At 35.8% G+C, this 26,592-nt stretch overlaps 1 protein-coding gene across 6 annotated transcripts in view; it reads left to right on the top strand.

Annotated features, from left to right (window-relative positions):
• Positions 1-24,205, top strand: part of YTHDF3 (YTH N6-methyladenosine RNA binding protein F3) — a 33,467-nt gene extending 9,262 nt beyond the window's left edge. For all 6 annotated transcript variants that reach the window (XM_072951904.1, XM_072951902.1, XM_072951905.1 and 3 more), the window contains 2 exons: positions 5,803-7,401; positions 21,081-24,205. In XM_072951904.1, the coding sequence (XP_072808005.1) occupies positions 5,803-7,401; positions 21,081-21,104 (1,623 nt within the window). In that variant the 3' untranslated portion in view covers positions 21,105-24,205. The remainder of the gene's footprint in view (positions 1-5,802; positions 7,402-21,080) is intronic.
• The last annotated feature ends 2,387 nt before the right edge of the window (positions 24,206-26,592 follow it).

Genomic DNA, 26,592 nt, shown 5'->3' with positions numbered 1-26,592 from the left:
TAGGTATTAAAATTAGTTCTTTATAGTTCCCTCAGAATTCTGATGATTAAGTTGATTGAAAATTCGGGTTCAGTTGGTATTGTTAAAGGTGCTATGTAATTTGTGCATGTAAGTTTTCCTAACTGGTGATTCTGTATTGCTACTCAGTGGTCTTAAAGTCCAATTCTGTCATTGTCACGTTAAAGAATTAACAAAATTTCTCAATTGGATACATTTATTATAAGAGTGCCCTTAAAGTGACTCCTCCTCTCTCCCTGTCAGATCTTTGATCAGCTTTATCCATCTAACTTATTCAGGGAAATAGGACTTAATTTTTTTCTGAAAATATAAATATTTTCTGAATATTTTCTTTAATGATCTCAACTTTTATATGTATAATTTACACACACGTGTGTGTATATACACAGACTCATGTCTATCACTTCATGAAGTCTTCTGATTTTCCCAGTTACTTGCTCCCTCCTGTTTGCACTAGAGTGTTTGAATTTATTTTGTTTATATTTCCATAACAATACTTATGAAATTGTGGGGGCAGCTGTGTCTTCCCCACTAGACCTGTGAATTGCTCCAGGTCAGAGACCATGTTTTCATCTTTTTGTCTCCAGTAACTGGTACTGTATCTGGCATATAGTAGGATTCATTAATTATTTATACAATGGATGGATTAGGTTAACTGATAGATTTAGGGAATGAAGTATGGTTGATGAAATACTTGGATTAATTGAGTATGATGTATAATACATTTTTTTCTTAATATCTTTAGGATTAGGTATGCATGGATTGTATATTTTTTTGAAAGGTACAGTAGTGTTTTTTAAAATATTAGAAGAAAATGCGCATAAGCATTAAAAATATACTGAACTTTTAACTTTTTTGTTGTTAATCCAGAAGTCAGTTCTGGAGTTCGTGAAGTACGTCAGGTTCTTAATAGAAAAGTTTTCATTGTTATCAGTGCAGAAGTCCTGTTAGTGGTGAAATAATGCCTTAATCTTTTTTTATTGAACTTCTAAGACATTGTACAGTGTTCTCTCTTGGAAGTTTGGATATTTACGAAGTAAAAATGGGTGTTAAGTTACCATAACTGAAAGACTCAGTTATAATTGTATTAAAATGCCCTTAGGTCAGAACAGTAATCATCAATTTTTTCTTACTATTGTTCAAGTTTTCTTTGAGATAATGGAAAAACAGTTAACCTACATCACAAAGGCTAGGAAATGATAATTATAAATGACTTTGAAAATCTAAGGAAGAATTTTAAATCTTTTCTGTGTTTTAGTTTTCAAATTTTAAAAAAAGGCTTAACTCATATACTTCAGTATAGCACTTTGCAATTAACAGTTGATTTTTAAAACTTAAAAAAAAGTAGATTTTTAAATTGATTAGAGCAGAAGGTATTACTCCATTTTACCCTGAAGAATCAGGGTTACAGAAATTAAATGATCTGATGATCACTGACACAGAAAGAGGGAGAGTACAGAATTAACCCCATATCCTTGATTACTACAATCCCCACATCATACTGTGATTTTATCCTTTAAGATATGGACTGGACTAGGTTTGGAATTATACCACATAATTGGTGACTAATTTACATTTTAAATATACATTTTCAAGAGGCAAGTTAAGTCGTATTAATAAATATAAGTTGTTGATTGAATTTTTAATGTATCCTAGGTACTTTCTCTTTGTTTCCTTTTAATAGCTGAGAAAGCAATTCAGAGTTTAAGTAACTTGATGCTGGCTGCATATAATTGTTAATACTGGGCTGGGATTAGAATTTAGATGCCTCATGGCTTCACCTCGACCCTGTGTTAATTAAATTGCCTCTCTCCAGGTTGTGTTTCCCAGTGTATACTCTCGGTAAAGGGTTTGTGGATCTGTTCTTAGGAGTTTGTTCATTTATGTCCGTTGATTATTGTATCAGTGTTTATGTGTATGCATTATTTTCCCCTTTCTAATTTGTTCTTTGAGTAAGAGGGAAATACCAAGCATTTCACATCACTTTGCTTAAAGGTCAAATATCTTTAAACAAAAAAGTAAAATTTCACTGTTCCTGCCCAATTTCAGAATTATAAATAATTTAAAGTGATTATTTATTTGGACATGAACTGTTAAATTGATTATGTTTTGTTGTACCAGGTTTGAAGTAAAAGGTGAAAGAAAGTAAGTTTTGAGTTACTATTTTCCATCATCAGTAAGTGGAGGTTTTGTTGCCCAAGGTACATTCCTCTAATTGATATTCCACTTGGCTAGCAATTAAAAATTTATCTTACATTTAGCAAAACATATTTTTAAATATTTCCAATTATAACTGAAACTCTGCTAATTCAAAATATGTTGACCATATGTTATTTTTAAACTTTAGGTAGTTTCCTACAACTTTTTTTTTTCTTGCTAGAACCCAAACCAAAAACCCTTGCCTTTTGGAAGGAGACTGCTTAAGTTACTTACAAGGAAAAACATCTCATTTGGCTTAAAACTACTGAAAGAATTAGGAAATAAACAGTTAGCATTGTTTGATGAATGGAGAAAGCAGAAAGTACATTTATCCAGTGTACTCAAGGATTATCCCAGGTGGTGGTAGCAGCACGTGGCCAGCTCTGTAGTCAGATGGAGACAGCCCTGCGTCTCTGCTTACTAATCTGTGCTGTCTGTTTGATAAGACAGTTATGATTAATGGAGCCACATTTTAAAGTAATTTAAACTTCTCACTTCGAAAAAATCCCTGATTTAGGGGTGAAGTAGTAAAACTCATGATTTAAAAAAATAATTGAAAAGATACCTAATAAAAGCCCCCACACCCAAAAGGGTTTGGATCTGTTCCCCTGTTCCAGCCCCGGAAGTGTCAGGATTGGCAAAAATTGGTTACCCATTAATCTAATAATGTAGGTTGGTGGGTCTTTTTTCTTTTTTTTTTTTTTAAGGCATCAGTATAGATTAGGTAACCAGTTAAAATAGGATTGACAAATTGACCTAGGGACCAAATCCAGTCCATGCCCTATTTTCATTGAGGAAACCTGAGGTAGCAGCTTTTTATAAAGATGAATTTGTGACTGCAACCAGAGACTGTATTTGGCTTGTAAAGCTTAAAATATTTGCTCTTTGGTTCTTTAGTTTGCTGATTCCTGAATTATGTGATGGGTAGAGACAGATTAGGAACTTGATGTGTAACTGTTGTGTAAAATTCAGCATTTGTGAGGTTGTAATAAGAATATTCAGTATAAGTTATGAGTGTAATTTTGCAAACACTTTATCATGAGGAGTGAAGTTAAAATTTTCCACCTTGTCTGTTTTTCCTCTCCCACATGGAGGTAAGGACATACTGAGTCCAGATGTCAGTGCCAGCATTCTACATTAAAACTTTGAAACTGGTCACCTCCATATTCAGCTGAGCTCTCTCTCTTCCCTCATTGGAGTTTATTTTCTTCTCTGTACTGTGTCTTTAACTGTAGGTTTTCTTTTAGAATGAGTATCTTCTATCAGTATGGTTCACAATGTAGGCATTCAGTAAGTGGTTAAAATAAATAATAAAGTAATAAAAGGAAACCTTTAGTGACTTTAAAAAAGAAGTTTAAAAAATCTTAATTGATTGTATATGTTCATTTATATTAGGCAAACTTTAAGCTTTATCACAGTGGCTTGAATTTGCAGTACTATGAATGCTTTTTTAGTTTCAACAGATAAATTTAGTGCTTGAATTAAAAATGTACGTGTGTATCCATGGCTACTAAAGTTTACTCATTAATTTAAGAATTTTTTTTTTTTTTTGAAAACCACTGTTGGTGATTTTGAGCTTCCCTCTCAGGTTTCATTTCCTTCATACTAATGTGAGCATTCTTTGAATATGTTTTGAAATATGGTTAATAATTACCTGATATAGTTAAAGAATATGTTTAACTAAATTAGTAAATAGTTCACACATACATTCCCAGTTTTGATGGTAAAATATACTTAATATCAAGTGTAGTTAATTTTTTTTCTTAAATAGTGCTAAGTGACACAGTTGTTTTGATTTTAAGATTAAGTGTTACTGGAAATACTCAGTAAATCTATGTCATAATAATTTAAATGCAACCTTTGATTATCTTAATTTAATATCAGTTATTTCAAAAGAAAATATTAAATTAGCTTTCTCACAGTTGTAACTGTTGTAAGGTATGTCACAAGTAACTTAATAGTAATAGTAGAAAGCATCTTAGTTTTCAGTAATAGGCCTTTAAAAAAATTAAATGAATTCTGGGTAGTACCTATGATGTAATTGTCACACATTTATATTGATAAACTTTCTTTAGTAGGAAAGCAGTGGCAGAATAGTCCCAAGAGAGTAACAGCCTGAAAAAGGAGGAGAGGTCTCTATTTTGCACTTTGCTCCATTGTATTTTCCATTATGCTCCAGAGAACTTAGAATGTCTATATAAATAAGGTGAATAATCAGCCTTCCAAATGGTATTGACCCTTGCACGGGGATTACAAATTGTCCTGGCTGGATATTAGCGTAATTACAAATTCTAAGGCTCTGTCCAAGGCTTTAAAAATCACACCTAAACCAGAGTGAAAATCTGTTGCAATTTGTCACTTGGTATCCTTGGGGAATTAGTTCTAGGACCCCCACTGATACCAAAATCCACAGATGCTCGAGTCCCATACGTAAAATGATGTAGTATTTGCCTATAACCTATGCACATCCTCCTGTGTACTTCAGATCATCTGCAGATTACTTATAATACCAAATACAATGCAGGTGCTGTGTAAATAGCTATGTAAGTAGCTGCTGGTATGGCAGATTCAAGTTTGGTTTTTGGAACCTTTTGGAAATTTTTTTTTCTGAATTTTTTCCATCCGTGGTTGGTTGACTCCATGGATGCAGAGCCTGCAGATTGGAGGGCTGATTGTATCAGATGTATTTTTGGCATAAGAAGCCTACTTTTTATAAGAAATCTTTATAATATTTTATTTTTTATACTGGTAACAAATTTGAGGTTTTTTTAAAAATAAAATTTGGTGCTTTGACTTTTGGCAAATCACTGAATGATTAATATTCAGAATGAAGGCTGATTTAATTGCAGTACTTTTGGGAAAAATTACAGGAACTCACTATTTCTGAATGAAAATTCTGATCAGAAAGGTGGTAAGTTTATCGTGTAAAATAAAAAAAAGAGGCACTTGTTGCCAACCATTAAGAAACCATAGTTAGGATTTTATTCTCTTTTTCAAAACGAGCAAGGCACAACAAAACAAATAAATTTGGATCATGCTCTAGGTAAAATCTTGAATCTTTTTTTTTTCTTAGAGTATGAGCATTTCTCCATTTTATTTTTTCTTTGTAAAAGTACAAAATTTAATTGCTGAACTGGATTTCATCATATAGGTATACTGTAATTCCTCCATTGTTTGGCATAGTTTCCATGCTTGTTTAATCCTTGCGTATAAATTTTTGGATACATCAGTTGCTCAAAATAAAGCTAGCAATCAATATGTCTGCAAAGTTTATAGATCAGCTTTCTGTAGGAATTAGAATATTTTTAAATTGTGCCCAGAGAATCTGGCTCTTAAAAATAATCCTCTTCCCCCCTGCCCTGGGGAAAAAAAACCCCTGCAATTTTATAACAAAGATATTAAAGTAAAAATCATCAGTAAGTTTTTCTGTTGATAAAATTGGATTTGAAATTTTAGTTTTGTTATCTGCAGTAGGTGCTCTGTTTTTCATTTATCTACAACTATCTGATTTTAATCTTTCAGATGTTTTTTCCCCCTAATCTTCAGAGGACATTTCGCTCCTGATCATGATCTTTTATTTTCCAGAATAACAGCTATCCACCAATGTCAGATCCGTACATGCCTAGTTACTATGCTCCATCCATTGGATTTCCATATTCTCTTGGGGAAGCAGCATGGTCCACAGCTGGAGACCAACCTATGCCATATCTGACAACCTATGGACAAATGAGTAATGGGGAACATCATTATATACCAGATGGTGTGTTTAGTCAACCTGGGGCATTAGGAAATACCCCTCCATTTCTTGGTCAACATGGATTTAACTTTTTTCCTGGTAATGCTGATTTCTCTACATGGGGGACAAGTGGATCTCAGGGACAATCAACACAAAGTTCTGCTTATAGTAGCAGTTACGGCTATCCACCTAGTTCTCTTGGGAGAGCTATTACTGATGGACAGGCTGGATTTGGCAATGATACTTTGAGTAAGGTGCCTGGCATTAGCAGTATTGAGCAAGGCATGACTGGACTGAAAATTGGTGGTGACCTGACAGCTGCAGTGACGAAAACCGTAGGAACAGCTTTGAGCAGCAGTGGGATGACTAGCATCGCAACCAATAGCGTGCCCCCGGTCAGCAGCGCAGCGCCGAAACCCACCTCCTGGGCCGCCATCGCCAGAAAGCCTGCCAAACCTCAGCCGAAACTTAAACCCAAGGGCAGCGTGGGGATCGGGGGCTCTGCTGTGCCGCCACCTCCTATAAAACACAACATGAACATTGGAACTTGGGATGAAAAGGGGTCAGTGGTGAAGGCTCCACCAACCCAACCAGTTCTGCCTCCTCAAACTATAATCCAGCAGCCTCAGCCATTAATCCAGCCACCGCCACTGGTGCAGAGCCAGCTGCCTCAGCAGCAGCCTCCGGCGCCGCAGGCGCAGGCGCAGCCGGGGCCGCCGCCGCAGGCCCAGCCGCACCCGGCGCAGGCGCAGCCGCCGCAGCTGCAGAGCCGCTGGGTGGCCCCGCGGAACCGGGGGGCCGGCTTCAGCCAGAACAATGGCGTGGGCGGTGAGAACTTTGGTTTAGGTGTTGTTCCCGTCAGCGCTTCGCCTTCCAGTGTAGAAGTGCATCCTGTGCTGGAAAAGCTAAAGGCCATAAACAACTATAATCCCAAAGACTTTGACTGGAACCTGAAGAACGGACGTGTGTTTATCATTAAAAGCTATTCTGAGGACGACATCCACCGTTCCATTAAGTACTCTATCTGGTGTAGTACTGAGCATGGTAATAAGCGTTTGGATGCAGCGTACCGTTCCCTGAACGGGAAGGGCCCACTCTATTTACTCTTCAGTGTGAATGGCAGTGGACATTTTTGTGGAGTGGCTGAGATGAAGTCTGTTGTGGACTATAACGCGTACGCCGGTGTCTGGTCTCAGGATAAGTGGAAGGGCAAGTTTGAAGTTAAATGGATCTTTGTCAAAGATGTTCCCAATAACCAGTTACGGCATATTCGCTTAGAAAATAATGACAACAAACCGGTTACCAATTCAAGGGACACTCAAGAGGTACCCCTAGAAAAAGCTAAGCAAGTGCTTAAAATAATTGCTACTTTCAAGCATACCACCTCAATCTTTGATGACTTTGCACATTACGAAAAGCGTCAAGAAGAGGAGGAAGCCATGCGTAGGGTAAGAATACGGTAATTTTTTGTGTGTAGGGTCTTTTTATTGGGGTGGTGTGCATGGAGGCTATTCTTTAATGCATTTTAGTATTACATTCTGAGTTTAAGACCTGTGCTCTGAAGGAGACCAACCACTTGGGTTAAGAAACAACTACAGACACCTTTGAAGGCCTGGATATACCTTCCCAAGGGTAACTCTTATTCTGAATTCACTTCCTGTCTGCTTTTCTGACTTCTTAGGTGGTAAAGGTCATTGAGTTCTGTTCACCAAAGCTCAGTGAGTTCTGCATTTGTAATTGAGCAGACTTAATTAGCTGGGTGGGGGTTCTCATCACTAATCTTAAAACATTGATTTTATGGGAAAATGAGTTTGAGATAGCTTTTAAATAAATGTTTGAATATTACTCATTTTGTATTGATGAGAAATAAAATGTTTTCCCCCAAGACTTCTGAGGCATTTTTATAATTTGTACATTTAAAGACTTGTACAGAATATACTAAGGTTTTTTACTTTAGGAAGCTAGCTTAGCACTGAGAAGACATGGGTTTTAGATTTAGACTCTGCAGAAATTGATTTTTAATTCTCTTATTTACCCACTGGGAGATCGAGGGAGTTTTCTCCGGAAGTTACTACACACTGCTTGCGTCAGATTGGCCAGGCTTTGATCACAGCACCCAGAGCAGGTTGAGGATATGTTTTCTGTTGTAAACTACAAAAGTAAATTGTGGAGTCCTATTTTAGGGAGGAAGGAATGGATGAAGTAGGCAACTAGCAGATTTTTTTCATAGACAATATATTTAAATTTCAAATAAAGTAGGACTAAAGTTAGAAGCTTCTCCAGTAAATTATGTTGGTTACTATGGAAAGCTTCTATGTAGAGATTAAGATAAAGCAGGAACTTTGTGTATCAAAGATCAGTGATTCTGTGTATGAACCTAAGTACCTTGTGGCTTCTTACTCTGTGCAGAAGGAACGATTTCAAATAATCCTCACTGCTGAATAATGTTGAAATAATGATCCTAGAGCAGTAGATTCCAGAACTTAGACATGTATCAGGCTGCTTCCTGCAAATGCAGATTCTTGAGGCCACTCCTTATTTGGTAAGGGACCTGATCGAGTGCGAGAACCTCAGATGATTTTCGTGCCAGTGTACTGCTTACTGTACTGAATTGTTAGAAGCTTTGCTTTGTAATAGTACAGATGGCTGTTAAAAGCCCTCCTCAACCTTTTAAATGGATTGCTGAATATAATTGAGTTTTCTCCAGGTTCAATGTGGGAGATGAGGGGAAAAGGATCAAAAATAGCTTTAGATTGAGTAAATGGTCATTTGCCATTACAAATAGTGAAATCAGGAGAAATGATTTGCAGTGAGGAAGGTGGAATGCAGGTGAAGATTTCATTTTAGGATATGCTGATTTTATGATGCTTTTGAGAAATACAGACCGTGAAATAAATCTGATTGGCAGTTAAATGTGGGAGTCAGATTTGGGAGCTTTTTGTTTTTAAACAGTTGATTCCGTGAAAGACGAGCTTACTCAGGGAAAAAAGATGCATGGCAAGAAAATATTCGTCAATTCTTCTTCCTCCCACAGCTAAGGAGAGGTCAGTGACCTTTGTGTGTCTTCCCACATTTCTTCAATAGCCAGACTGAAAATTTATCCTAGCTTTTTTCTTTTTTTAATTATATAATTGTCTCAGGAATTGAGAGTTACATATTGTTTGGTAATCATATATATAACAATTTAAACTTTATATTTTTAAATTTTAAAATTTCATATTGTTTCATGGCTTACTCCCCGTCGTCTTATGTCTAAACCCACCTTTGACATTTTTATTTTGAATCATAAGTTGTTTTACTATGATTTTTTTTTAAGAAAGAGTAATTTGGTGATATATTTATTAAGCCCTTCTATATCCAAAAAATGCCTTTCTTTGGCCATGGTATGTAAACAGCAGTTTTATCTGGATGTAGAATTGTTGGGTCACAGTCTTTTCATTCAGGCTTTACTTTAGTTTTCTATTTATAGTACATTATTTATAGTTTTATATTATGGAGAAGTCTGAAGGCAGCCTAAATTTTTCTTTCTTTGGAAATAACTATTTCTGTCTGTGTGCACAAAATTTATTCTTTCCATTGAACATGTATGTGGAATGTGTACGAAATGGATCTCTTAGAATTTTCCTTATTCCTTCATCTATAGCCCAAGATTTTTTTTTATTTTGTTTTCATGTTTCTAGTAATGTGTAAAAACTATATTGAGACCTTGCCCTTGAGTGCCATTGGTTCATTGGTTTTTATCTTTATTATTTTTCTTTATTTTGGAGAATTTCCCAAATTTGAATTTCCATGTCTTTGGCTTGATTTGCTTTGTGTTGATTCTGTGATGAGTGAGGTTTTGTGTTCTTCAGTGACAGTTTGCTTACATTGTCACATCTAGCGCTCCCTTCACATCTGTTGCTTTCTTACCTGAAGGTCCTTTGATCTAGAATCCATTTGATTTTATTGAGCACAAAGATGTCTGTTTAGAGTGTATTTCTGCTTCCTATAATTATCAGTTTTAGGAAAAATAACTAACTCAATAGAAAAATGGGCAAAAGTTATTAGATAATCTTTTCATGAAAGAGGAAATAAATATGACTAATAAGTATATAAAAAGGTATTTAATCTTACTAATATTCAGGAAGTGCAGGTCCAGACTATAATGAGAAAGTCTTTTATATCCACTCATTTGGCAAAATTAAGAAATTTGATAATATCAAGTATTGGGAGAGACTGTAGACCAACAAAATGTCTCACACTATTGTAGATGGGAGCATTAAATTGATACAGCCACATGGGCATGTAGTTTTGCATTTTTTTTTTATAAAGCTAAACATTTCAGTACCTTATGATTAGCAGTTCTCCTCCAGAATATATTTCTAAGAAAAGTTTCCCACATACCCCAGAACACATATGAAAATGTTCTGAGGAGCACAGTTGATAATAGTAAAAAAAACAAAAACAAAACAGGGAACAACTTAAATGGCCATCAGCAGGAACATGTTTTTGCTTTATATTTTTTTGAGCAAGTTGATTTTTTATGGAGTAGGAGGAGATAATTAGGTATTTAATTAATATTTATGTATGTATGTATGTATGTATGTGGGGGGGGCGGTATTGGGGATTGAACCCAGGACCTCATGCTTACTGAGCATTCTCTCTACCACTTAGCTCTGCCCTCCCCCTTTTTGAACAATTTGAGAGTACATTTCATACATCATGGCTCTTTACCCCCAAAAAGTATAGTGTGTATTTTTTCTTGTAGTATAAGATCCAGGCTAAGATTAGAAAAACAGTTTTGAATAGTAAGAACAGTTTTAGAAGGTTTATACTAATCTGAGTTCAAAATCTTTGCCTTCCCCAAGTTTGAGAAGATTTTTTTCCTATACTTTATAGAAGTCTATAAGCTATAAAAGTTTTGTAGTTTAAAATTTTACATTTAGATTTGTGGTTACTGTAGCTTGCTTTCATTTCTCTTAATGTGTTCATATTTTTCTTTTAAATTCTTGAACCTGCTTGTGATAGCAGACAAGAACTTTAAAAAGCTAACTTCATCTTGTCATTGTTGGGTTGTTTTTATTGACTGATTTTTTTTTCCTCTGGTTATTTTGGCAATGGAGGAATTCCCCAGCTTGCTTTGCCAGCACAGCACCCTATGGAGGAGCTGACCAGACATATCCTGTCTGGTTATTTAAAACTTGGAAAGTCAGGCTCTCTATTTTAGAGTGAGGGGTAGTTGTGAGACTTAAAACTGCAGGGACAGTCCATGCCAGCTATTGTAGTATTTGTAAAGTTCTTCATTCTTAGATTTGGGCATGTAATTTTGATACATTTGATTAAAATCAAGCTTGATGAAAAGACAACTGAGACAAACCCTCTAAAAAGAAATAGGTAATTCAGAGAGCAGAACATCATTTATACAACTAAATTTGACTTGCTAGGATTCATATGTAAGAAAAAGAAAACCAGAAAGTGTTCTTGGTAATGAAAGATGATTGTCAGTTTTTTTTAATTATTTTTTTGTAAGCAAGTGGATTAATAGAATGTTAATTTTTAGATCCAGTTAATGATCTGGAATTTCAAATTAAAGAAATTTCCAAATGTGGAGCAATAGAGATGAAAAGTTTAAGAGGTGAAAGATGCGGTAGAAAGGAGGTCCACTGTTTCTAAAGGAGTCTTTGAAAAGAGAGTACAAGAGAAGCAGTCAAAGGGAAGAAAGAGTAAAGAAAAATTTCCAGTGCCAAAAGATAAGCATTTTCAGAAGGAATTGGCTCACTGAGTAACCAGTAGGATTATTTAAAATTTTAAAAGGAGAAAAAGACTAGATAAAGAGACAAGCTTTCTAAGCAGAAGACAAATTAGCTAAAGTCACTACAAAGGAGAGAGAATCTATTATCACAATTCTCTAATCCACAACTCTGGACACATATATAAAATGTTATCTTGTAGTGTAGGGCCATAGGGAATAGAATTTTGAAGATGAGTGTCAAATTATATCAGTGAGGAGGGAGTGCAAAGTAGAGGGCTCAGCTTTGTGAGAAACTTGAGGAATTTCAGCAGAATGAAAAGGAATTCAAGAAAGATAGTAGTACCTGGTAGCTGGATATACTAGAACAAATCTCTCTCAACAGGGACTCTGTCTGCATTCTGAGACAGGTCTTCTTTGTGCACAGTGGGTTTCAGGACTCTGCATCTCTCTCTCTGCTCTGTCTGCTAAGTGGCATTGCGGTCTTTGAAGCCTGACACAGGACAGGAGCCCTTGGTTGGGAAGCACTGACCCTGGAGATGCCCTGTGAGAACAGGACTTGATTTATTCTTTGCTGAATCCCTATCACCTGATGCTCCGCACATTGTAGGTGTTTATTAAACATTTGTTAAATGAGTAAATTCTTTGAAGAATCTCTTTCCTTTTGTAAAGTTTGAATCATAGACTTTTTATTTATCGGTTTAATTACTTTATGTAGGAACTGATACTTGATCGTTCAAGTTACATAGTAAAAGCTGCCCATTGGTTTTTCCATTTGTAGAAATGGACAATAGTACCTAAAAGATTTAATTATAGTTAGAACAAAATATTATGAGATGGTGTGGGAAGGAAAGGTAAACAAATGCACAGATTTTTCTCATCTTTTCAAAGGTAACAATTGTTGAAAGATTATAATTGTATATCAAGCAATTGTTTGAAGTCATAAGGATTGTCACTAGAAATAAACATAGAGTGAGTTCTCGTGTGAGGAGGGAGGAGAAGATTACATTCATTGTGATAGATTGCTTATCAGATACAGTGGGAATTGCTCGTGTCTAAATTGAAAAATCGGGTAATGTACGTATTAGTGTGCTACTTAAAGTTACAATGGTAACCTGTCAGGAACTTAAAATAGAAAGAACTAGAAGAGGATAGGGGAGGTTTTACTTCATCACTTTAACTTGTAGTTACATCACTTCTAACAATAAAGCTAGTTTAATTAGAAAATAAAGAAAACAAAGAACTAATAATGACCTAAGTATATTTGTCCCGAAGTAGTCTACATAGCTGTAGAATCTGCTTTTGACTATTTAGATAACCTTTTGGTGAAATTTTACTTTTGTTGTACCAAATTAAACAAGTGTATTTTTTCATTCTTATAAATCCTTATTGCTTAGGAAACATTTTGAGGTGAGATTTTTAGTTTAATAGCTCTTTTCATTCCATATAGGAATAATTAGTGTTCTTAGGTCCCTGTTATTTTGAGATAAACTTCTAAAATTTGGCATTTACCTATTCCCTTAAAAAAGAGATGAAGCCCTGCAGCTTATGCAGAAACAAGCAATGCATTGATCGTGATAAAATCCCTACTAAAGAGTTTTAATTTCTAGAATCCTCTCTGTATTTCAGTCATGTATGCTATTTTATATCATTGGCTATTTCCAAAGTAAATTTTAGTTCCTGATGCATAGTTTTTTTCACAATTGGAATAATTTTGATTCTGAAATGAGATGATTTTAGGTCTGTCTCAAAGTAATCAAGTTTATGTTAATATACAAGAAATTACTTAATAGTTACACCTGTGGACAACAGTAAGCATTTTCCTGAAAGTTCTATGCTGCTTTTTCTCAAGTAGAACATTTAGTTTAATGCTTTCCCATTAATCAGATAACAGTTCTTAGGATCAAGAATGGGTTGAATATCTATTTGACTGCCTTTTAGTAAACTGTTTTATGGTTGCAGGTGTCTGTTGGTGAGTTGACTATAATTAACAAAAATTAAATTTATTATATAAACTCTTGCTTTCCCTTTGAGCTTCACTGTAAAATTTGAAGAATATTTCTCTGGAAATAGTTTTTGGCACAGGATGTATCACACTTAATAGAATAAATTTGTATTAGATATTTAAGGGAGTAATCCTCTGATGAGACATTGCGTCATATTTTGAATAGTCAAGATGACTCTGTTTTTATGTAGTAATGCTCTATTCTGAACTTGGTAAGTATTCTTTATAAGCCAGAGGTGGGAAGAAGGTACTTCAGTTAGCATTTTATAACATTGATTTTTTTTCCCCCTCAGATTAATTTTGTTGCCCCGTAGGAGAGTCAATAGTGGCTATGTTAAGTTCCGATGACGATAAAGAACTTAGTGAATTTTTAGGAAAAGAATTAACTGTAGTTTATTGGGTAAATCATAGCTCTTTGGGAGAGGTTTCTTTCCAATCTATTATGGTGTGAATAGTCATCGTTAAATTGAATGCTATTTCAATTAGCGTTTGAATTAGCAACCACAAATGCATGATTCCAGTCACCCCTGCGTATCCGTGGGTGTGGAACCTATGGATACAGAGGGCCAACTGAAGGGACTTGAGCATCCTCAGATTTTGATATCCACAGGGTCCTGGAACCAGTTCCCTGCAGATCCTGAGGGGCGATTTTACTTCAGGAACATACATGTTTAACTTTAACTGAATGTGAGAAGTTTCAGGAAGTAACTTAAATTACTGAATTATCTTCCCTGTTTACATAATAGTTTATTTTGAAAGTTTGACATGCATGTTCTTAATTTAGAACTTTAATAACTATATTGCACTGTAATTTCTGAGTGAAATTGGTTTTACTGTTTCTTAGCAGAAAACTTGGAATATTTTGAAAGGTGTTTCAAATCTAGTATCTTTAACATGTGATACTCTTATTTGCATTTGAAATAACATAAGAGAATGGAAAAAAGATGGGATATATAGTAAAAGGTGTAGGAAGTAAAAAAGCTACAGGTGACAGCTCCACTTGTGAACAACAGTCTGGAGCGTTATCACTTTCCTGTTATTTTCATTTTGTCCAAAATCTCTCTCCACAATAGGGTTTGTGTGTTAATTCCTGTGCTTGGCTTTAACACTATCACCAGGTCCCAGATCAGTCTTTTTTTTTTTCCCCTGAGAATTCTAGCATGTATCTTATATTTGAGTCAACCTTTATCATTATATATTTAGATCCTGCAAGTCCTTTTCTTAACTATGTTCCCTTATTCATTCAGCAGATAAATTAAAGACTGTCAGTAAGCCGTCCAAGATAAATAGCCCTTTTTTTTGTAAAACTCATAGTTCTTGGAGAGACAAACATAATTTCTCTCAGTAAAATTTTGTAGTTTTCACTGTTGAGGACCTGAATGTCTCTTACTGGATTTACTGCTAAGTATTTTATATTTTTTTAGTGCTATTGGAAATGTAATTTTTAGTTTTCCCAGTTGTTTGCTCCTGGTTTATAGAAATGTCCTGTGTCGTGCGTGTGAACATGCTAAATTCACTTACGAGTTCCAGTAGTTCTAATAAAACATCCTTAGGATTTTGTGCCTAACAATTATATCTGCGAATCGAGGTCCTTATCCTTTTTTCTTATAATTTTTTTATTTATATAGTATTACTTAAACATAAAATTCAGTGAAAACTCTAACCAAAATGAGACTCCGGAAAAACAAAAAGTTAATTTAGTGTGGTAAGTGATGTTATTTTGCTGAAACTAAATCACAGCTCAAAGCATGAATTAGTCCTAAGTCTTAGGACCGTGTTTTTTACTCTCCTGTGGACCACTGAAAACTGGCCTGTGTTATGACTGTCCTCTACCATTTTTCACTATTTGAACTTCATCCTGACTCTTCCATTTTACAGTACAGTCTGAGGTTATTTGATCTTTCGTACAGATGAATAGTTCAGATATTATTAGACTGCATCTGTTCTTTTCTTAAACCTGACATAACTTCTTTATTTTATAAATGCAAACGTGGGCATGGCAGTCTTATAAAGCAGTTCTCTATTACAGTGTGGTCATGCAGAGGATCTGAAATGTTAGCGTCTCACTTACATGGAAACATAAGTTTAAAAAATGTAAAGAATTGATTTTCAAAAACAACCTTCACAGCATACGTTTTGTTCTTTCCCTTGATGATCTGTTGGTTTTGAATTTATTTTACTTTGCAGAATTGGTCTGTTTCCTTTACACTCTGTCTTTTGCTCTCTTAATGCAAAAGGATCCGTCCTGTTCTTGGGACAGTGCCTGTCAGAAGCTTGTCTCAGTATTAGAGCACTTCAGTGGCTCTGGACAAATGTTCAGGATTTTGAACGGCTGGGGGGTTTTGTCCATCTCTTACTGCCCTTCTTCTGCTCTTTAGCCTGAATCTTTCCAGTCTTGTCAGCCAACCTATGCAGAATTCATTCCTGGTAAGTCATTAATTTTTCTGAAGAATTGAATATATTATATATTTCAGTTTTAGTCATTGTTCAGCTATAAACTTTATCTTGAAACATGCACTTTTCTTTAAAATTAAAATTATAGCCTGATATTTCATTAGTTTTAGCTTTGGGGCAGAATTTAAGTAACACTTTTATCCTCAGAAACAATAAAAAGAGAAGCAGAGAAGCCATTAAAATAACAATATCCTGTAGATCATATGTGTATTTCATATTTCTACAGCCATATGATATTTAATATGATATTTAAAGGCTGTGATTTTCTAATTTTTATTATGGTTTTTTAAAAACTTTATCTTGAAACAATTTAGATTTACAGAAATGTGGCAAAGGTAATATGGGAAAATTTTTAATATCCTTTATTTAGTTTTCTCCTAATATAACATCTACATAATTATATTTATCCAAACTAAGGGATTAACATTGGTATAATACTGTTAACTAAACTACAGACTTTTTTGGATTTCTTGTTTTCCCACTGATGTCTTGTATTTAAGATCTGGAACACAACTTTGCATTTAGTTGTCATGTCATCTTATTCTCCTTCAAGCCATGTCAGTTTCTCTGTCTTTCCTTTTCTCATGGCTTTAACAGTTTTGAAGACTGCTGATGGGGTGACCCTCAATGTTGCTTTCTCATGATTAGATTGAGGTTATGGGATATTGGGAAGAATTACCACATACGTGATGTGTCCTTCTCATCTGATCATACATAACTTGTTACTGGTGCTGTTAACTTGATGTGGTTAAGCTGTCTGATAGGCTGGTAGGATTCTCCAGTGTCAATGTCCTTTTTTTTTTTTTTTCTTCATGCTCTGTTCTTAGAAGCAAAGTAGTATGTCCAGTCCACACTGTAAAGGGGGACCGTCAAGCCCCACATCATGCAAGGAGGAGGATCAAGTAAAATTTTTTGTGGTTATTTAGCTCTTCTGTTTGTTCTTTTTCCTGCTTCTAGAATGTTCGTTTTGCCTTGGCTCTGTCCACCAGTTCTCTTATTTTTTTCTTTGTGATTTCCAGCTCGCTCTTCCTGCTCAGTAGTTTGAGATATTTCTTGGACTTAATGTTTTACTCCCCAGAAGGGCAGTGAACATTTCCCTCTTTAATTCATCCACTCAAGTTTTTAGTTTGAAAATCAGATAGGTGTTGCTGACTCCTTCAGTACTTCCATTTTATTGTATTTGTGTTCTAAGTGATATTCTCGTTTTCTTTCTCTATAGTGTGCCTTCTTAGATACGCAGTTGCTTTTTCCCTTGTGGCTCATTTGGACTCAGGTCTGATTGCTGAAATATTGCTAGTAATGATAAACTTACAGATGATTAAAAGGAAACAAGTCATTTACCTGTAATGTTAAGGGCAAGCTGATGGCCTCTCTGAGGACACTAAAGAAAATTTTGTTTTCAGCTCTTTCCTAGCCTAGTTCTTAGCTCATCTGTTAAGCTGTGTCAGAAAGACATGGATTTGCAGGTAAACCTCCTTCCAGAGTTTGTCTCCACAGGTCAAGTTCTAGGTCTTGGCCTTAAGATCTCCAGTGCCTTTGCTCAGCTCCTGGTGAGGAAGAATCCTTATGCCAGAGGCTCCAAAGCCCTGATCTTTAAATCCGCCTGGTTGAGACGTAGCTGTATTAATAGAAAAGGGAAGGGGGTTCTTCTGCAGATTGTTTTTTGAATTGTTAATCATTAAAAATAAAAGCTGAGTTTTGTGAATCATTTTGTAAAGTGTATCCTAAAGAGTGTACATAACTGAAGTGCTGCCTTCTGAACTGTCGCCAGAGGCTTAGTCGTTTCCCAGGTGTGCTGGCCCACGGCTCCTTCTGTGCAATTCAGGTTTCCTTTCTCCCCTTGTAGCTGCCAACAAGACCCCAGCACATGTAATTGTGATGTCAGCTGTGTAATATGTACCTGGTTTTATAACAGCACTAGTTGTATCACTGATAGCTCACCATATCTTAAGTCTAGTATTTCTTGTCATCTGTAGCTGGATAGCATGCCCATTCTCATTATATTCAAATCAAATATTTATTTAATACTAACAGTATCAGGCACTGTTCTGGATATTGTTGATATAAATGTCGGGGTGTTTTTCGTTTTTCTCCACAAAGGAGAGGTTTTGACGACCCTGTAGACTTCAGGAGGACTTGAGTTTTGTTGATGGACATTTACCATGCTGAGGACTTCAATCAAGTTTGTATCCTCATCCCAGACCTTTCCTTCTGTGTCCAGACTCATGTATCCAGTTGCCTGTTTGACATCTTAGTTGTCCAATAGGCATCTTAAATTTAACCCGACTCCTGTTTCTTCACCTGCCCAAAACCTTCTCCCTCTCTGTAGAGGGCACCACCGTCCTTCCAGTTACTTAGGCCAGTAACATTACACTCATGTGTGATACTTCTTTCACACCCATATCTGATCACTCTATCAGTAAATCTTGTTGGCTCTGCTTTCAAAATGTACCCCCAAATCCAGACACTTTTCAGCATTGTTCATTCTGGTGTAAGAGTTACTGTTACTGTTGTACTGGATGATGATGATGCTAGCCTTCTTACTGGGCTTCGTGCTCCTACGTTTGCTCCTCTCTGTATATGCTCTTACCGTCAAAACAGCTCGCAAGAGACCCTTTTGTGGCAGGTGAGACTGGACTCAATTTTCTCATGCTTTTCTGCAGTTAGTATCAAAGTATTGCTAACCTCAAAATACTTACTAAGTATGTAGTGATTCTTTTATCTCTAACAGTGGTTTTTGCCTGAGTCTGTTTTATCTGATTTGAATATGGTTGATTCAGCCTTTATTTAGCTTGTTTTTCATTATTTTCAATTTGTGTCCTTATGTTTAAGATTAATTTCTTGTAAATCATATGTTACTAAATCTTTCTTAAATTTAAATCTGAGCTGTTTCATTTTCATTGATGAACCTGTGTTTTTGATTGCTTGATATATATGTAAAAATGACATAAATGTATATTTCTGCCATTTTATAGTTTCTTTCTAGTTAACTTAGGTCTTTCAAGCTCCTCCCTCCCCTCTTTGCTGTCCTGTTGGATTGATGAAGTTTTTACAGTTTTCTTCTTTTCCTGTCTACTGAGTTAGAAGTTATGCATTATGTTCATAGATGTAATCTGTATATTTTATTGATTCAGTTAAAGGTGTCATAGTTTATTACAGCTCAAACTGAAACAGCATCTCTAACTTCTATTTAAATAAAATATGATTCTCATTCATATATATATACCTGATCACCTCCCACTGATTAAACCTCTCTTTGTCTAATTTATCCTGAAGTAGCATTGCCCATTTTCCTTAGTTTTGGGGCTCTTCATGGAGCTGATGAATTTCTCTAGTTTTGATCAGTCATTTTATGGAGAAGAATGAACAGCGAGCTATTATCTCTTCTTTCTTTAAAACCTCTCTTCGTGTTTTATATCCAGCTAATTAAAGCAGGCGTCAACATTTCTTGCACAAATCTGTTTCCTTCAGCTGAGAGCTAAATTTTCTTTATGTTTAGGCTGTTTTTTTTTAAAAGCTTTAGGGCCTTTGTAAAATTAGACTACAGCATCTTGGGTCCAAATTCTTTTTTTTGGTGTTTTTTTCCTTTGCTTATGTTGTTGGATTTTTGTTTTTTGTTTATCCTTTTGAAACATGATTAATTAGCTAGCTCTGTATCTGTTTTCCGTTTTTGTTTTATTTGATTTCTCTAATTAAATTGAAAGTAGTTTCTTTAATTTGTTTAATTCTTTAATTTATGCTTATGGGTCTATAAAGTAATTTATTTGTAGTTACTGTGTGGTAGGACGTTTGTTAGCTTTCTGCATTAGATACAGTTATTCAAGTTCTAGGAATATAAGAATGAAAAAGGAATCTAGTAATAACTTAAAGTTCTCTTTGGAATTTAAAATACAATTTTCTGATGGTGTCACAGAGGATGGGACATTGATTTGACCATTTGCTAAGTATATAAATATTTATTATGGAACATATACTACTCATGAAAAATTGGAACAGGAGTAGTGAAACTAAAAATAGAGTGTCTTGTAATGTGTTAGACACAAGTGGCTTTGAAGGTGTGGTCCTTGGAGCAGCAGGGTCAGGGTCCCCTGTGAATGTGTTGGAACTGCAGTCTCACAGGTCCAGCTTCAGGCCTTCGGGGCCCAGGAGGCAGTGTTCCCACAAGCTGCCCAGGTGATTCTGACACTGGCTGAAACTTGAGAACCAGTGAGTTCCTCGTCACAACAGACGGCACACACAGGCTGCATGCTGCAGTCACTTGATAGGCGTGCACAGTGCCGGGCAGCTGTTTTTTCAAGGACCAGTATTATAGGTTATTTGGTTAATAAACATCATGAAAATATCACTCAGTTAAACTTTTGTTCAAGGGGTTTCTGCTTTCTTAAAAGGAATTATTAAATAATAAGTATTACTATTTCTTGATGTGAAATTTATGCTGAGTGTGAGTATGATGTAAGGAAGCTTGTGATTGATGTTTTGAGGTTTTTTTTTTTTTAAACACTGAAAGCTTAATTTAATGCAGTTCTTTCCTTTTCCTCTTAACCTTACCTCAGCCAAGTTTTCAAATTGCTTCAGAGGACTTTTCGTCTGTCTGATACCTCAGCATCAAAAACTCACTGAAAGGGCAGGAAGGACATTACTGTAATATTCTCACCTTGGCAGAACTCTGGGGGAAAGCAGGGCTGTGGAAAGAGCCTGCGGTCTCCTGAACTAGGTTTTTGTTAGGATTTCTTTATTTTTAAGTGGTTTGTGGTGACCCCACAGTGCTACTTAAAGAGAAGTCTTAAAGTCTTTAGGTGTTAGTAAATCATTTTTAACTAATTACTTGAGTTAGTATTGGAAGAACGTTTTGTGGAGATGGTTTACGTTATATGTGAGTATAATTTAGATCGTTAAATAATGATGGTGTTTTGTTAAAGGTCTTTGTGTTTTTCTTTCAGGAGAGAAATAGAAACAAACAATAACCATATGAAGATGTCCTGTTAGAATTACAACACTAATGATGTAGACTCTGGAAATGCCTAATAAGTCAAAGAAGACGTTATTAAAGCTTTTTTCTGCTTAAGGTGACATCTTTGAACTCTAACACAGAATTGACTCTTCTTGTAATGGTTTTCATTAGCGCATCTGCCCTTATACTCTCACCAAACACACTTGAGAACTGTAACTTCGTCAAGCACTTTCTGTCCTGAAGCTTTTACCAGTATCTGCTGTCTTTTGTAATTATGCATCCTAGCTAAGGCACAGAAGACTGAATGAATGCAAGGATTCATTAACTCTTTGAGTTTGTTAAATACTAACAGTTAACCATTAGAAGTGGTTCGATGATGTTAAGAGTCACACTGCTTCAACTTTTTCTTTGTTGTAGTTTTTAAATTGTCAATTTTTAGCTATTGACAGATTAAAAGCAAAATAATCATGCCATATTTAGTCCTGGAGTTCAAGTCTAAATGTTTATGTGAAAAATTATTGTAGTAAACTTTTAATATGGCAAAGCAACCTTAAGCTCTATTTTAGCCAAATGAAACATAATCTGAGATTATATTAGAACATTTCCCTTGTCTTCAAACTGTTTGGTGTAACAGAATATTGATATGCAGCTTGGTGGGTTTCACCAGTTAATGCACATTCTTCTCCCCTCCCTCCCCCAATAATATGTATACTGAAAAATGTGCATTTGTCTGAGGAATTATTTTGTTTGCTACCACTTAATGAATCTCAAAATTTTGAGTAAATGTACCTCAGTCTAATCAGACTTTTTATGACCTTTATAACTACATTTAAAACCCTTAATTCCTATTTCTGGGTGTTTGCGAGCCTGATTGCTATCATGAAGTAAAAATTTATTACTCTAGATATTCACTAGCTAAATAAACATAGTTCTTGTTTAGCAAGCATATATTGTTCCTCATCTCTTTTCTCCAGCTTTTGCAGTGTCCTGGCATCCTTAAAATATTTGAAAATATGGCCTTGATCCATGGATTAAATCAGTATCTAAGTGAATGTGTTGATGTTTTATTGATCAGATCTATATAAATGGGAATACAACATATCTCTGGGTATTCTTATAGTTACCTTTTTAACATCTTATTTTTTTCATTAATTACATATCAACATTAATTTTGTATCTTGAAACAAATTGATTTTGTATAATTAAATGTGTCAAGCATCTGTATTAACTAATTTGATGGCATAAAGTTATGAAATGATGTACTGCCCCTTACATTACTGTTCCAAAAGGAGGAAGCTATGTAGAAAGATGTGTTATGGGTGAAAATAGCAATACAGTAGATTTGAATACCTTGATGTTTTGCGTTACTCCATTTATGTTTACATCATGTTTAGGAATGTTTTCATTTACTATGGTCTTTGGTCACTTCAATTCAAAACTTTAGTGACAGGTTTTTTTTTTGAGGCTCTCATTTATATGATTTTTTTTTGTACAATGTTTTCTTAAAATGTACAAATGCTGTATTCAAGTGAAAAAAAATGCAGTATTTGTAGATAAATTGTAGCTACTTCACAGTTCTTTGGTAGTCCCAGTGTAGTTACTACTAGTGTTTACTGAAGGGAATGTCAGAATATTAATAATATATTACAAAATAAAGACTTTCTTAAAGGAAAATTGCACCTATTTTACCTTTTTAAGAGTAAGCCATGAAATCTTGTAACATGTCTCTTAACTATTTATAATGAAAATTGGCATTTGGGTTTAGTCACCGCAGCAATGTTCTACATCCCTAAGATTACATAGGTAGGACGTGTCAGAGGGGACTGTTGTCACTCTGGAGGTCCTATTAGAGAAAACTGTAAAGGGGTGACCTTGTAGAAAGGATCTGAGTCCTCTCTCTGAGGTTCTCTTTTTCTTGGTGCTTTATTAGCAACTCTGAACATTTTTATAAAACTAGTTACATTATAAACGGATTGAAACGTACCTAATTTACACTAGGTTTCTGTGTAAGAAATGTCACGGAAACACTCAGCAAGCAGGCTGATTGCAATAGCCGACTCAGAACTGTCGAATGTAACTCAGTAGTCTACTCATGGTGAGGAGTACATCCCAGTGCCTTTAACCTGGATTTCTAATATTAAGTGAAATGGGTGCAGCATTCCTTTGGGAAAACAACAACAACAACAACAACAACAAAACACTTTAGCTTTTCCATCGTGTTTTTCTTTTCCCCTCATGTAAGTTTCCTTCAGAGTGCCTACTTTCTCTTCCTCCTTGGTCTGTCAGTGGATGGCAGTGCCCTTCCTCTAAGTGAAACGATCGCAGGTTGTCTTGGCAGCATATACAGAAAGGTTTCTCAATTGTAGGGACCGAACGGGAGAGAAACAGGGCTCTACCGCAGGAGACTGAGGAAATGTTTTGAATAATCACAAATTAAAACATTGTTGGCCCAGTAAATTTCTTGCTTGATGTTTTTCCAAGACCTGGTTTGAATGTTTCTTAATTCAAGTTATCTTATATGGGTGTTTTATTTTGAAAGGTATTATAGTTTGTATATTTAACAGTAAGGGGGAAAATGTAACCAAAATTAGTATTCTTTCTCTATGCGTATTGGTACTTGAAGATTCCTTTCAAAAGAAACCCCAGCCTTTTCCTAAGTTCAATACTTACTTCCTCATTTTAACTTAAGTGATCTTTCTAATTCAAAAGCTGTGTTCTTTTTGAATACCATGCATGGGGGTTAAGCTGATGTTAAAACAGTTTGCAATAAAAAAGAATCAGCTTAAGTCATTTAATCATTTCAAGTGCATTTCTGCATCCTATAAAAATAAGTGAGAAATTTAAGAGAATTGTGTTTCATTAAGTTTTGCATATCTTTTGTTATGCCATGTAAATTCCCTTCTTTTTCATATGATTAAAGAAAGGTTAAGATAAAATGATTAGTTCATTTACATTCACTTGTAGCAATTACATGAGATTTGAATTTTGTCGTGTTTGGGTTTGTTCATTCCTGTGAATGATGGTACAGTTAGGTGAGATTTTCTGTTATGGTACCCAAACTCACCATTTGGTCCTCTTTAATCTTTGAGGGTTTCAATAAAAATTGTTCACTCATACCTGTGTTCTTTCCATTTTATCTTTATAAATATGTATTGCCTGCCAGAAAACGTAACATTTTTGTTAAATCTGCTATGTGTTTCCTGATTGACATACTTTTCGAGTACAGATAGATTATATCACTCGATTTAGTTCGCCATTTAAAATTAAGTGGGGGAATTAAGGAGAGGAGAGGTAACATTTTGTCCTAATCTTTATGCACTCCCTTGACCTTATTGAATTACATGCTCTTAATGCTGAACTTAGAGCGAAAGAGAAAGAGACCTGTTTCTTTTCATGTGATAGGAGGAAGTATTGGCACCAGCTGTCTAATAACCCTAATCCCACATTCTTGGTCCCAGGGGATGCTTTTCTAACAGTGTGTGTCCACTGTCCTTTGGGTTGGCCAGAGCTCATGGAGGTAGGATCGTGGTGACTCTGGGTGGTGCATTGATAATCGTTGCTGGGCTCTCTCTGAGGCCCTTGTTCGGCGGGGAACAACAAAGAGTTGAGTTTTGAGGGCTGCACCCAACACTGTTAGCCTGTGATCAGGGCACAGCTTTACAGCCACCCCGGGTGTCCCATGCTGCAGCGTCATCAGAAGCCGCCTTTTTACTGGTCTGCTCCTAAAGAGGGTTTGCGTCTCGTCAGCATACTCATGTGTGGTTGGGACCCGAGTTCTTGCTGACTTGGCTTTATCTTGCTTAGTGTTACTAGACTTAGTAATTCCAGTCTAGGAGCTAAAGGATTCCTGCGGTTGGAAGTGAACTGACCAGTTCAAGGTCATTTGCTTTCTAATCACTGAACAATTGACCTGTGAACCACAGGGGTCTGAACTGCACAGATCCACTTGTACATGGAGTCTTTTGTTGGTCAGTACTACAGTACCACAGGTCGGGTTGGCTGAATCTGTGGATGGGGGGGGGCGCCTGGGCTGTGGGGGACCGTGTTGCGGAGGGCCAACTGTAAGTTGTATGTCAGCACTCCTGATGCCCTGTGTTTTTCAAGGGTCAGCTGTCCGTGCTATTACATAACCTTGATGTGTGTTCTCTCCTTATTTCTCTCCGTGCGGTAGTGAGAAGTGGAACTGCCACCCACAGGTAGCAGTGGCAGTTTAAATGCAGTTTATTTATAAAATAGTGCACTAAATTCAAAATTTGTCTACTCCATAATTTGGATTACCTGTACAATATTGGGACTAAAATGTAAGTGGAAATTGATTTCATAAAATTTAGTGTACAAAAGGGATATGAATGCAGAATTCGTCTCCCTGGGGGGCGCTGCGCCCCTTCCCGCCCCCCTGTGGCCCTCCAGAGAGTGCCCCTTACATAGAACGCACTTAGAAGTTTAGATACTCGAGTGGCATTTTAAAACATCACTGGATATTTCTGACACATCTATAACCAGAATGACATTATTGTATACAGAAAAATCTTAGAATTGGGAGTTGAAAAGACCAGATTTCCAGTTACTTCTACCTGGTAGATTGACACGGAATAAATCGTTCCCTTTATTGTTAGTGCACTTAGTAAATGCAGGAGTTTGGCGTAGAGTGCATCTTAGGTTCTCTGCAGGGCTCACGTTTTAGAATTTTATGATTTAAGTAGCTTTGTAGGTTGCTTTGACAAATACTTGTCCTTTTAAGAATAAGTTTGGAAAACAGTAAAATTTGTAGTAGACATCCTCTATTTACTTTCAGAATATAGGTAATGAATACATCAAATTGTATTTTATTTATTGAATCTGATCAATTATAACCACTTCTTTCCTTCAGTGAATCTTGAAGTCTAGGGGCCTAAAATTCCCGTCTTTTCCACAGTGTTGGTAAAAAGAAGCAAGAGAATGTGTGTCCCAAAGAAATCCAGTCCAAGTTTGTTTTTTTTCTTAAATTCTATTGCCATTTTAGATTATCCCTGTTACCCACCCCCCACCACCACAAAAGCTTTATATTTTAGAACAGTTACACAGAAAAATTGGGAAGACAGCACGGATTCCCATAAACTTTGCACCCAGTTTCCTCTATTGATAACGCCTTACATTAGTCTGGTCCATTTGTTGTAATTAATGGACCAATATTGATTCATTATCATAATTTTTATCTAATGTCCTCGTTCTGGTTCAGGATGCTGTCAAGGATACCACATTACTTTTGGTTTTCAAGTCTCCTTGGGTTCCTCTTGGCTGTGATGGTTTCTCAGACTTGTCTGTGGTGACCTTGACAGGACTGAGTACTGGTCAGATACTCTACAGAACACTTGTCTTCTGCATTTTATGAATGTCTGTCTTATGATTAGCCTCGGGGTATGAGTTTTTGGGAGGAAGACCCCCATGTAGATCAAGTTGCCATTTCCATGACATGTCAAGGATACATACCACCAACACCCTGTTGGTGTTGACCTTGGCCA

Source organism: Vicugna pacos, chromosome 29 (genome assembly GCF_048564905.1).
Source record: "Vicugna pacos chromosome 29, VicPac4, whole genome shotgun sequence".
Classification (NCBI taxonomy): domain Eukaryota; kingdom Metazoa; phylum Chordata; class Mammalia; order Artiodactyla; family Camelidae; genus Vicugna; species Vicugna pacos.
Note: the sequence above shows the minus strand (reverse complement) of the source record. Positions and strands in the feature narration are given on the sequence as shown.